Source organism: Scyliorhinus torazame, chromosome 5 (genome assembly GCF_047496885.1).
Source record: "Scyliorhinus torazame isolate Kashiwa2021f chromosome 5, sScyTor2.1, whole genome shotgun sequence".
NCBI lineage: Eukaryota > Metazoa > Chordata > Chondrichthyes > Carcharhiniformes > Scyliorhinidae > Scyliorhinus > Scyliorhinus torazame.
This window is the reverse complement of record NC_092711.1, coordinates 169,893,124-169,905,518: the sequence shown is the minus strand read 5'-3', so window position 1 is coordinate 169,905,518 and position 12,395 is coordinate 169,893,124. Positions and strand designations below refer to the sequence as shown.

The 12,395-nt window shown below is 48.0% G+C and overlaps 1 protein-coding gene and 1 long non-coding RNA gene across 2 annotated transcripts in view; one reads left to right on the top strand and one right to left on the bottom strand.

Moving 5' to 3' along the window:
- Window positions 1–12,395, top strand: part of LOC140420588 (uncharacterized) — a 282,147-nt gene that overhangs the window by 247,420 nt on the left and 22,332 nt on the right. The window contains exon 3 of the mRNA XM_072504585.1: window positions 9,612–10,031. Coding sequence (XP_072360686.1) covers window positions 9,612–10,031 — 420 coding nt within the window. The remainder of the gene's footprint in view (window positions 1–9,611; window positions 10,032–12,395) is intronic.
- LOC140420611 (uncharacterized) lies at window positions 3,953–6,309 on the bottom strand. The gene is made up of 2 exons (XR_011946475.1): window positions 5,655–6,309; window positions 3,953–4,393 (listed from the first exon to the last, which is right to left on the bottom strand). It is a non-coding gene; the product is annotated as an uncharacterized lncRNA (long non-coding RNA).

The following is a 12,395-nucleotide window of genomic DNA, read 5'->3' as shown; positions in this document are numbered from 1 at the left end:
GGGTAGGGTGCTCTTTTCAAGGGCTGGTACAGACTCGATGGGCCGAATGGCCTCCTTCTGCACTGTAAGTTCTATGAGATTCTACGAGTAGGAGGTTTTGGGCTGGTTTAGCTCAGCGGGCTAGACAGCTGGTTTGTAATGCAGAACAAAGCCAGCAGCGCGGGTTCAATTCCCATACCAGCTTACCCGGACAGGCGCCGGGATGTGGTGACTAAGGGCTTTTCACAGTAACTTCATACTTCTAACAATAAAAGATTATTATTATTAGGGGAGAATTGAGAAAAAACCTGTTTACCCAGAGGGTGGTCATGGTACTTCAGGAGAACAGCGACCACGACACCACACAACCCTGCTATGGCAACCTGTGCAAGACGTGCCAGATCATCAACATGGGTACCATCATTACACGTGGGAACACCACCCAACAGGCACGCGGTACAGACTCATGCGACTCGGCCAACATGGTCTACCTCATACGCTGCAGGAAAGGATGTCCCGAGGCGTGGTACATTGGCGAGACCATGTAGATGCTGCGAAAACGGATGAAACGACATCGTGCGACAACTGCCAGGCAGGAATGTTCCCTTCCAGTCGGGGAACATTTCAGCAGTCAAGAGCATTCAGCCTCTGATCTACGGTAAACCTTCTCCAACGCAGAATCGCCAAGCAGAAACTGATAGCCAAGTTCCACACGCACGAGTACGGCCTCAACCGGGACCTTGGATTCATGTCTAATTATTTTCACCCCCACCATCTGGCCTGAGCTTGTGGAATCCTAGCAACTGACATGGCTTGAGACAATTCACACCTCTTTAACCTGCGATTATCCCTCTCTCCAGTCGCTACATCTGGACCTGTAAAGATTTAATTGCCTGCAAATACTCACGTTCAAAGTATTGTCTTTGATCATTGACTTTGTCTATATATGTGGTTGTGGAACCCACGTCTTCACTCAGCTGATGAAGGAGCTGGGCTCCAAAAGCTAGTGATTCGAAACACCTGTTGGACTTTAACCTGGTGTTGCAAGACTTCTTACTGTGCTTACCCCAGTCCAACGCCGGCATCTCCACTTCATGGTCTCGAATGCACTGCCTGGGAGGGTGTAAGAGGCCTCACATCCTTCTAAAAAGTACCTGAATGACCTGGCATGTCATAACATTCAAGGCTTTGGGCCACGCTCTGACAAATGGCATTTGGTAGGCAATTCAGGTGTTTTTCATGCATCGGTGATGACTTGATTGGCCGAAGGGGCTTATCTGTGCTGTAGTCTGTGATTCTAAGAGAGAGAGACTTGGGCCAACCTTTCCAGAGTCTGCACCCTCCCTGGATTCACTTCCTTTCCCTTCAGTTGCTGGAAGTGACCAACTGAAAGTCAGAATGAGAAAAGAAATGGAAAGGGGAGAAAAACAAGTGTTTTACTTACAGATGTTGGAGTCAGGAGGACGTTTCAATCTGTGTGAAGCTCAATCTTTATTCACACAAAGCCCGCGCTCTGATTGACTGGAGGACCAGAGTCCTTCCGGTCCTCCCACTGGTCCCATTGGTCAATACCTGAGGAGAAAGGTCAGGGATGGGCACTTCCGTATATGCGCAGCTTTTCCACTACCTTGAACATGGGCAGATTTTCCTCCACCTTGAACATGCGCAGCTTTTCCTCCACCTTGAACATGCGCAGCTTCTCCTCTACCTTGAACATGCGCAGCTTCTTCTCTACCTTGAACATGCGCAGTGGCGGAGATCACCAAGCGGCTTCTCCCTGTGGCCGCAGCCGGTTGCCTGGAAACCTTGTCCTGAGGAGGTGTTGGGGAACAAGAGCAGCCGCGCCCGCGCGCCGGTCTGCGCACTGGAATCCGGAAACGTCATTGTGGAGGAGAATGATTTCTATTGGCTGATTCAGGCAGCTCTATTGTGACGTCAGGATGACTCAGAGGGACGTACCCAGCTCAGCCTCCTATTGGGGCAATATCACTGGTCACAGAAACACGATGCTGCGGATTGGACAGCAGCTCCTCGACCCGGAGGGAGGAGACCCTCCTGCTCCACTTGGGCTTGTTCCCGCCCCATCTGGCGCCATCAGAGACCAATGGGAATCCGAGGAAGATCGGAAGGGCACGGGTCTTCCTGCCAATCAGAGTGCGGAATTTGTGGTGATGGCTGCCGAGAGATTCCCCAGGAAGCTGTTGCTTCCTCTGCCTCTGAATGAAGATTGACGTTCACACAGACTGAAACTTCCTCCTCTGTCCAATCTCTGAGTAAAACACTTTCTTTTATCCCCCTTTCCATCTCTTTTACCCCTTGTCGATGGCAGGCCCGTGCAAGTGCGGAATTTGGCACCGTACCCCTCGTTGTTGTCAGTGGGGGTTGGGGTTGTTTTGGCGTTCTATGGTAGGATTATGGAGGAGGACAAGGAGTCCGTGGAAAGGATTAAGGCCAAGTGGGAGGAAGAGTTTGGGATGGTGTTGGAGGGAGGACTATGGTGTGAGGTGCTGCGGAGGGTTAACACCTCAATGTCGTGTGTGAGGCTGGGGTTGATTCAGTTGAAAGTTGTGCACAGGGTGTAATGAAGGTGAGGATGGGCCGGTTGTACAAGGGGGTGGGGGATAGCTGTTAGCGGTGTGGGAGGGGTTCAGCCAATCAAGTCCACATGTTCTGGTCCTGCCCAAAGTTGGACAAATTTTGGGTGTCAATTTTCAGCACCATGTCTCAGGTTCTGCACGTGGATTTGGAGCCGGGTCTCCTGGAGGCCATATTCGGGTGTCAGACCTGCTGGAGCTGCAGAAGGGTGAGTGGGCAGCTGTTTCAGCCTTCGCCTTGTTGATTGCCTGCAGACGGGACTTGTTGAGGTGGAGACCAGCTTCCTCACCCCCCCCCCCCCCCCCCCGGGCCTCGGCATGGCTGGGGGATCTAATGGAGTTCTTGTAGTCAGAGAAGGTGAAATTTGCTCTGAGAGGGGCAGTTGAGGGGTTCACCAGAGATGGGTTTTGTTTGTGTTATATTTTGGCGATCTGGTGACCGTCAAAGAGCAGGAGGGCAGTTTGGAGGTTTGGGTGAAAGGCGTTGGGGTTTGGGTCTGTTTTTTTGTTGTACAAATGGTAAAATTTTGAAAACCTGAATAAAAATATTTTTTTAAAGATACAAACTTCAGGGGGCAGCACGGTGGCACAGTGGTTAGCATTGCTGCCTCACAGTGTCGATGCCGGCTCTGGGTCACTGTCTGTGTGGAGTTTGCACAATCTCCCCGTATTTGCGTGGGTTTCGCCCCCACAACCCAAAGATGTGCAGGGTAGGTAGCTTGACCATGCTAAATTGCCCCTTAATTGGAAAAAATGAATTGGGTACTCTAAATTTTTTTTTTTTTAAATTCATATCGAAATCTGACAGCGTTACTCAATTCATTGAATATCAACGGCTTTTAAATCCAGGAGGACCAATGTTTGATTGTTCTATCTGCTTCAAAAGATTTAAAACAAACATCAGTGTGACTGGAAGAGACCGAGACACACACCCGAGTGAGAGTGTTCCAGTTCACTGACTGTGGAAAGAGCCTGAAAAAGCATTGCACCATTCACAGCGGACAGAGACCGTACAGGTATTCTGTGTGAGTCTTCAACTGATTGTCTAACCTTGAGAGACAGCAGGACACACCCGCACCATGGAGAAACGATGGAAATGCACCAGTGCGTTCACACTGGGGAGAGACCGTTTAGCTGCTCTCACTGCACAAAGAAGTTTAGAAGGTCATCCACACTGCGGCGACACCAGCGAGATTTAGTTGTCCATCTACAGTGGAAACGCATTGACACATTCACACCAGGGTGTGACCATTCTGCTGCTCTGTGTGGGAAAGGATTCAGTGTTCCATCCAGCCTGTGGAGACACCAGCGAGTTCATACTGACGAGAGGCCGTTTGCCTGCTCTGACTGTGGGAAGAGATTCAATACTTCATCCCACCTAATAATAAAAATCTTTATTAGTGTCACAAGTAGGCTTCCATTATCACTGCAATAAAATTACCGTAATCGCCACACTACGGCACCTGTTCGGGTACAGTGAGGGAGAATTCAGAATGTCGAATTCACATAACAAGCACGTCTTTCGGGACTTGTGGGAGGAAACTGGAGCACCTGGAAGAAACTCATGCAGTCACTGTGAGAATGTGCAGACTCTGCACAGACACTGACTCAAGCTGGGAATCGATCCCGGGTCCCTGGCACGAGCCAGCTGATGGGGACGGCAGGAGCGCCCAGTGTGGTCACTGAATACATTGTGGGAACTGCCCATTTAAAGAGGCTGTCTTGACTCGCTGGTCTGAGAATCCACACCTTGCCCCTCTGTGTAACGCTGGCTGAGAATAGACATCGGGGCTGCTCAATGTACTGAAAGCCATTTGCTTCTGTTGGAAGAAAAGGGAGACAACTGAAACTGGGAAAACAGAATTCCAGGCGTTATTGACATCACTGTACATATTGCAGACACACATTTATTTATCTTTGACCACAGAATCTCATTGCACAGGAGGCCATTCGGCCCATCATGCCTGTGCTGGCTCTTTGAAAGAAGTACTCAATTCGTCCCACTATCATGCCCTTTCCCCATGAACCCTGAAAACTAGTCCCTTTCTAATTATCCAACTCCCTGTGTTGAATCTGCTTCCACTAGCCTGTCAGGCAGTGCATTCTGGGCTGATTTAGTACACTGGGCTAAATCGCTGGCTTTTGAAGCAGACCAAGGCAGGCCAGCAGCACGGTTCAATTCCCGTACCAGCCTCCCCGAACAGGCGCCGGAATGTGGCGACTAGGGGCTTTTCACAGTAACTTCATTTGAAGCCTACTTGTGACAATAAGCAATTTTCATTTAATTTCATTCCGGATCAAGTTTCATCTTCCTCATTTCCCCACTGGTTTTTATGTGAATTAACTTAAATCTTGTTCTCTGGTTAACAATCCTTTTGTCAGTGGAAACAGTTTCTCTTTAATTACTCGATGTAAACCGTTCATGATCTTGTCTAAACTCAGATAATAGAAAGATCCTGAACAGTCCCGTTATTCTGCTCCAAGGAGCAATTTACATCAATGGTTAAATCCAATAAAATTAACCCAGTGACAATAATGACCAATTGTCTGATTACCTCATCTTGAATCAGACCTGTTGTAATGTTAATTCAAGAGGTAAAAGTGGGATTTGTGAGTGATTTTGGGTTTTGTAAGTTGGACTCTAGTCGTGGAGACACGGGAGCGCTCCCGGGCAGGAATTTAGGAAATCACTGTTGGTTCAGGAACCTGAGGAAGATTCACACTTCTACCAGGACAGGTCACCCAATTGAGGTGGTGAACGTCACTCGTGTACTTCATCAGTAAACTGCTTTTAAAAAATAGACATTGACATTTCACAGTCCTCTCTTGCCTGATTGTTAAGCCTCTTTCGAATTGAAGCATTTTAGAGGGTCAATTTGGAACTGAGTAAGTAAGGTACCTTCAACCAAATTAAACCGAATCTAAATATTAATTATATACCCTTTAAAACAGAGATAGGGCCTCCGGGATGTGCAAGAAAGATTAACAAGGATGATATCAGAACTGAGAGTGTTTAAGTTTCAGGAGATATTGAACAGGTTGGGGATATTTCCCCTGGGGAAGAGAAGGTTGAAGACTGACCTGATAGAGACTTTAATGGGTGTGATAGGATTGACATCATCAGGGTGGCATAGTGGTCAGCACTGCTGCCACACGGTGCTCAGGACCCGGGTTCACTCCCGGCCCTGGGTCACTGTCTGTGTGGAGTTTGCACATTCTCGCCGTGTCTACGTGGGTCTCACCCCCACAACCCAAAAAGATGTGCAGGGAAGGTGGATTGGCCATGCTAAATTGCCCCTTAATTGGGAAAAAATAATTGGGTACTCTAAATCTATATTAAAAAATGTTTTTTTAAAAAGTCATCGCTGTGATTACAGAATAGAAATTCACAACTGACAATTCTAGTTGTCACAGAAAAGCCTTCTTCCTCTCAAACTATAAATGTCTGACCCCCACCCATGCTCTCCTCACGATTGATTTTAACACTAATTTATCCTTCTGTCCTCCTGCTTTTCCCCAAGTCTTCTCCCGTGAAGATGCTGACTCTCGGGTTCAGTTTCACTCTCACCTATTGCCCTCCCCAGGTGCTAAGGGCGAACGTCACAATCAATTCCCGTGACTACCAACATGTACTTTGTGTCAGGGTGAGGTCACTGCCCCTCCTCCACTTTTCATCCCATTCCCAAGAATTTGGGCAGTGTAGGCCGCAACTCCCACAATCCGCCGCGCTGGGGAAACCGCTCTCCCCGCCGCACTGGCGGGTGATCAGGTACTGCGCATGTCCAGGGGTGAGAGGAAGCTGCGCATGTGTGGAGGAAAGCCTGCCCCCTGACCTTCCTGCTGAGGTGTTGACCAATGGGAAAGTGGAAGGACTGGAAGGACTCTGGTCCTCCAGCCAATCAGAAGGCAGATGTGTTAATGAAGATTGACCATGACATAGACTGAAACCTCTTCCTGTCTCCAACATCTGTGAGTAAAACACTTTCTTTTCTCCCCCTTGCCATTTCTTTTCTCATTCTGACCTTCAATTGGTCACTTGCAGCAGCTGAACGGATAGGAAGTGAATCCAGGGAGGGTGCAGACTCTGGAAAGCTTGGCCCAGGTCTCTCTCTCTCTCTCAAAGACATTGACATCCTTTGCTCCCTCAGCTTGACACATTTATTTGTTTGGCTAAAAGGGTGGTTTCTTTCCTAATGTTCACAATTAAAAGGGTTGGTTTCCCCAGAGTTCTCACTGTGTCTATGCGGGTTTCCTGCAGGTGCTCCGGTTTCCTCCCACAAGTCCCGAAAGACGTACTGTCTGGTAATTTGGACATTCTGAATTTTCCCTCGGTGTACCCGAACAGCACGGTAGCATAGTGGTTGGCACAATTGCTTCACAGCTCCAGGGTCCCAGGTTCGATTCCCGGCTTGGGTTACTGTCTGTGCGGAGTCTGCATGTTCTCCCCGTGTATGCTTGGGTTTCCTCCGGGTGCTCCGGTTTCCTCCCACAGTCCAAAGATGTGCGGGTTAGGTGGATTGGCCATGCTAAATTGTCCTTAGTGTCCAAAATTTCCCTTAGTGATGGGTGGGGTTACTGGGTTATGGGGATAGGGTGGAGGTGTGGCCTTGGGAAGGATGCTCTTTCCAAGAGCCAGTGCAGACTCGATGGGCCGAATGGCCTCCTTCTGCACTGTAAATTCTATAACAGGCGCCGGAATGTGGCGACTCGGGGCTTTTCACAATAATTTCATTGCAGTGTTAATGTAAGCCTACTTGTGACAATAAAGATTATTATTATTAGAGTTGGCTAAAATTTAAAGGAACAGTAAATAAATGTCGGACAGAGATATGTCTAGTGTTTTTACATGGTACAGATTAGATATATTATTATGAAAACAAATTACTGTGGATGCTGGAATCTTAAACAAAAACAGAAAATACTGGACAATCTCAGAAGGTTTGACAGCATCTGTGGAGAGAAAAGGGAACTAATGTTTCGAGTCCGGGTGACTCTTTGTGACAGTTAGAGAGAACTGGAAATGGGGTCAGATTTGTACTGTATTGGGGGAGGGGTGGAATGGAGCGGTGGGGGTGGAATGGAGCGGTGGGGGTGGAATAGAGCGGTGGGGCTGGATAGGGGCCAGCAATAGGTGGAGATATAGACAAAGATGTCGAGAACTGAAGATAAAAGGAATGCAAATGGTGGTTATTAAGGCTAAGAAGGGCTGATAGTGGTACATAAAAAGGTTAGAATGTGTGAATGTCAGAATAAAGGTGAGCAGTGTGTAAAGGGCAACTTGAAATAATTTGAATGGGGGGAGGGGAGGAAAATAATGGGGAGGGAAAAAAACGATCAATGGAAGAAATGAAAATAAATTGATAGATAAAAATGGGGTAAAGGTGGTGGAGAGTCTGAGGTTGTTGAACTCAATGTTAAGTCCAGAAGGGTGTAACATGCCTAATCGGAAGATGAGGTGCTGTTCCTCCAGTTTGCGCTGGGCTTCACCTGAACATTGCAGCAGGCCAAGGATGGACATGTGGACTGAGAGCAGGGCGGTGAGTTGAAATGGCAAACGGCAGGAAGGTCTGGGAACTGCTTGCGGATGGACCGGAGGTGTTCTGCAAAGCCTGGAAAAATATATTCATTTTGCTTCGGTTTGCACCCCTCTATCACCTCCACATGGTCTGTCTCCAACACTTCCCTTTCCTTCCTTGACCTTTCTATTTCAATTTCTGAGATAGACTGTGCACTAATATCCATTACAAACCTACCGACTCCCACGGCTACGTCGACTCCAGTACTTCACACCCCACGTCCTGTAAGGGCTCCAACCCATTCCCTCAGTTCCTTCACCTCCGTCACATCTGTTCCAATGATGCCACTTTCCAAAACGGTGCTGCTGACATGTCTTCATCCTTCCTTAACCGTGGCTTCCCACCCACTGTGGTCGACGGGGCTCTCAACCGTGTCCGACCCATCTCCCACACCTCTGCCCTCCCCCTCACTCCTCTCTCCCAGAACCAGGATAGAATCCCCACTGTCCTCACTTTTCACCCCACCAGCATCCGCATTGAAGAAATCATCCTCCGCCAGTTCTGCCAACTCCAGCAAGATTCCACCACCAAACACAGCTTCCCCTCACTCCCCCTGTCAGCATTTGGAATTCTCCACCCCAGAGGACTGTGGAACCTCGGTCATCAAGTATTTTCAAGACTGAGATTGCTAACGTTTCATGGGGGTGAAGTTATCGAGGGATATGGGGGATAGTGTTGGAAAATGGTGCTGAGGTAGATCGGACAATGCTCTCATTGAATGGTTGAGCAGGTTCGAATGGCTGACTGCAGCTCCGATGTGTTATGGTCCCTGTGTCCAGGACAGGAAGCAGTGAGCATGGATCTGTCAATCAGCCTGAATCAGCACCTTCAGGAGAATTGGGTGGGTGAATATTAGATACAGTGAATTGAGGGAGAGTGTGTGGGATGGATATTTACAGATGTTGTGGAATGCAAGAGAAAAGAAAGTTCCAGAGAAACTAGAATTGTTTGTTCTGAATTTCTATCCTGTACTGACAGTGATGTCTTTTGTAAATTGTTTTAACAGGAGATTCGAAGAGGACAAATTACAGACAGAAACCTAATACATGTCGTCTGGATCTGACAGTCCCTCAATTCCTTGGAACCTGAATATCATTGGCCTTCGAATCTAAAGGAGAAATGTTTGCCTCATCTGTCAACTTCAAAACATTTTGAAGTTGACAGATGAGGCAAACATTTTTCCAAGAGACTGGAAAAACACACGAGTGAGAGTGTTCCAGAGCACTGACTGTGGAAAGAGCTTTAACCAGTTACACAGCCTGAAAAAACATTGCACAATCCACAGCGGGAAGAGACCCTACACGTGTTCTGTGTGTGGACGACGCCTCAACTGATTGTCCGAACTGGACAGACACAAGGGGACCCAAAACATGGAGAAACCATGGAAATGTGAGGACTGTGGGAAGGGATTCACAGCACCATCTGTGATGGAAATTCATCGGCGCATTCACACTGGGGAAAGGCCATTCACCTGCTCTCAGTGTGGAAAAGGATTCACTCAATTCTCTGACCTGCAGAGACACCAGCGAGTTCACACTGGGGAGAGGCCGTTCATCTGCTCTCAGTGTGGGAAGAGATTCACTTGGTTATCCATTCTGCAGACTCACCAGCGCGTTCACACTGGGGAGAGGCCGTTCACCTGCTCTCAGTGTGGGAAGGGATTCACTCAGTTATCCAGCCTGCAGAGACATGAGCGAGTTCACACTGGGGAGAAGCCGTTCACCTGCTCTCAGTGTGGGAAGGGCTTCACTCAGTTATCCCACCTGCGGAGCCACCAGCGAGTTCACACTGGGGAGAGGCCATTCACCTGCTCTCAGTGTGGGAAGGGATTCTCTCGGTTACCCACCCTGCGGACACACCAGCGAGTTCACACTGGGGAGAGGCCGTTCACCTGCTCTGAGTAGGTGAGATATTCAGTGATCCATCCCAACTATGGAGACACCGCTGAGTTCTCACTGGGGAGAGGCCGTTCACCTGCCCTCAGCGTGGGAGGATTTTGTGTTTCATCACACATGCTCACACACCAAGTTCACAACTGATTACGGGGGTTGGATTCCGCTGTTCTGCTCTCAATTGCATCCAGGACTGCATTTTGTTAATTCTGTCAGTTGATCAATAGGGATGAGCGGAGGGTTTCTTCCTGCTGGACTGGTTGGTCTCACAAATTTGCCTCCAGTGGGCTGATGATCATTGAGCCATGTTGTGAATTCCTGGCTTCAACTTTCACGAGGATCACAGAGCGAAAGGGTGTTTGGTGGTGTAGCCATCTGGGATGGCCATTTACAAAGAAACATGGACATTTGCAAAGCCTCAGGGAAATAAAGCCAATGTAAGATTCAGGCAGGCTCAGAGCCTAAATGTATATTTGTGAACAGAACCAGACAGGATCGAAACCCCCAGCCGATTTGAAGGCTAATGACCCATTTCCCTAAGACAAAGGAACTGGTACTCGGGTATCCGATACAATTCCAGACACATCGGCGCCACTCCCTTTACTCAGGAAGCATAAACAGCCAAGGTCAATGACCGCTCAGGACCCGCCCAGCCATCAAGGCACCCTCCCCTTTATTGGCTCAGATCGAATACAGTGATCGAAGTCTGCCGAATTATTGGGTCCAAACCTAAGGACCGCCCAAAAGAGTGCGAAACCCCCCCCAGGATAAAGAGAGACACTGCCATGTGTTCGGTCTCTTTTGGACCTGGCGCTCCGGCAATGGCTGACTCCATCTGCAGCACCACGACAAGGAGCAAGTTCACGTTCAATGCTCGCTACCAGACAGATGAGCCGAGCTGAACCACAGTTACTTCTCCAGACCCAGCAGATCCAGATTCGAACAAAGGCCACTGTTCCTCTGACCTAAGCCGGGTGCCTGAAGTTAAATACAGGTTGTCATAGTGATAGGTGTAATTTAGCTTGTGTTTATGTTGCATGTGTAAGTTAATCTTGTGTGGAAATAAAGTATTATTGATCTTGAACGAACTAACTGGTTGTTTGGGTCGTTGATCGATATCCGGTTGAACCTTGTGGCGGTATCATTTGATACCTGGCGACTCTGAAAGCATATCCTATTCATATCTAGATTAAGAAGGGCAACCTTATTAGCTGCCATATTTATAGCAAGTAAATATAGCAACAGTGGTTGGAAGATATTTAGTTCCCATTTCTGTTTGGAACCTCTGAAAGCATGCCACGTTGCCATGAAGATGGGCTATGGTGGTTACATGGTTCCTTTGTTTAATTTATCCACGTGTTTTTCACAAAGAAAACTGTCGAGATTTGAAAGGCAAGTTGTGCTGTGGTAGATTGGGACATTACAACAAAAGGTATGACAATAGACAGGCAATCACTAATTTTTAAAGTATTATTACATGTTGACATCAAATGTAGACTCCTTTAAGGAACAAACAGCCACAGGAAAAGTGATGCAACTGTGGCTAACGAGAAAATTTAAAGATTCCATTAGATCAAAGGAAGAGGCTCATAAAGAGGCCAAAATAACCGTACGCCTGTGGATTGGTGATTGATTTAGAATTCAGCAAAGGAGGACCAAGAAACTGATAAAGAGAAAATAGAATATAGGATCAAACTGACGAGAAACATAAATGCCGACTTGAAAAGCTCCTTTGAGAACGTGAAAAGAAAAAGATTAGCAAAGACCAATGTGGGTCCATTCCAGGCAGAGACAGGAGTGTTTATAATGGGGAGTAAGGAAATGTCAGAGAAACTAAACAATCTGTATCTGTCTTCACGGAGGAAGATACAGAAATCGTCCCAAAAACACGAGAGAACCAAGGGGACTAGTGAGCACGAAGAACTGGGTGTGGTCAGTTAATCCTTGTTCCACTTGTCTTCTTCAATACTCTCTTGGCTGCCTGGGAGTGGCAGTGGTCACTTGATCGGGCAGGGCAGGAGTAACTCTGTTTATTGGCTTGGGCGGACGGTCTGTTGGGTGGTGGAGTGAGTTTCCCTTCCTGAATTGTCCCCTTTGGAGGCCCCTGGTCTGCTCCTCCTCTGCTGCTCCTCCACAGCCTGGTATGGCAACTGCTCGGGGTAAGACCATTAGAAACTAGAGAGAGTCGTGAACACACCCCAGTCCATCACGCAAACCCGCCTCCCATCCATTGACTCTGTCTACACCTCCCGCTGCCTTGGGAAAGCGGGCAGCATAATCAAAGACCTCTCCCACCCGGGTTATTCTCTTTTCCCACCTCTTCTATTGGGCAGTGAGATACAAAAGTCTGAGAA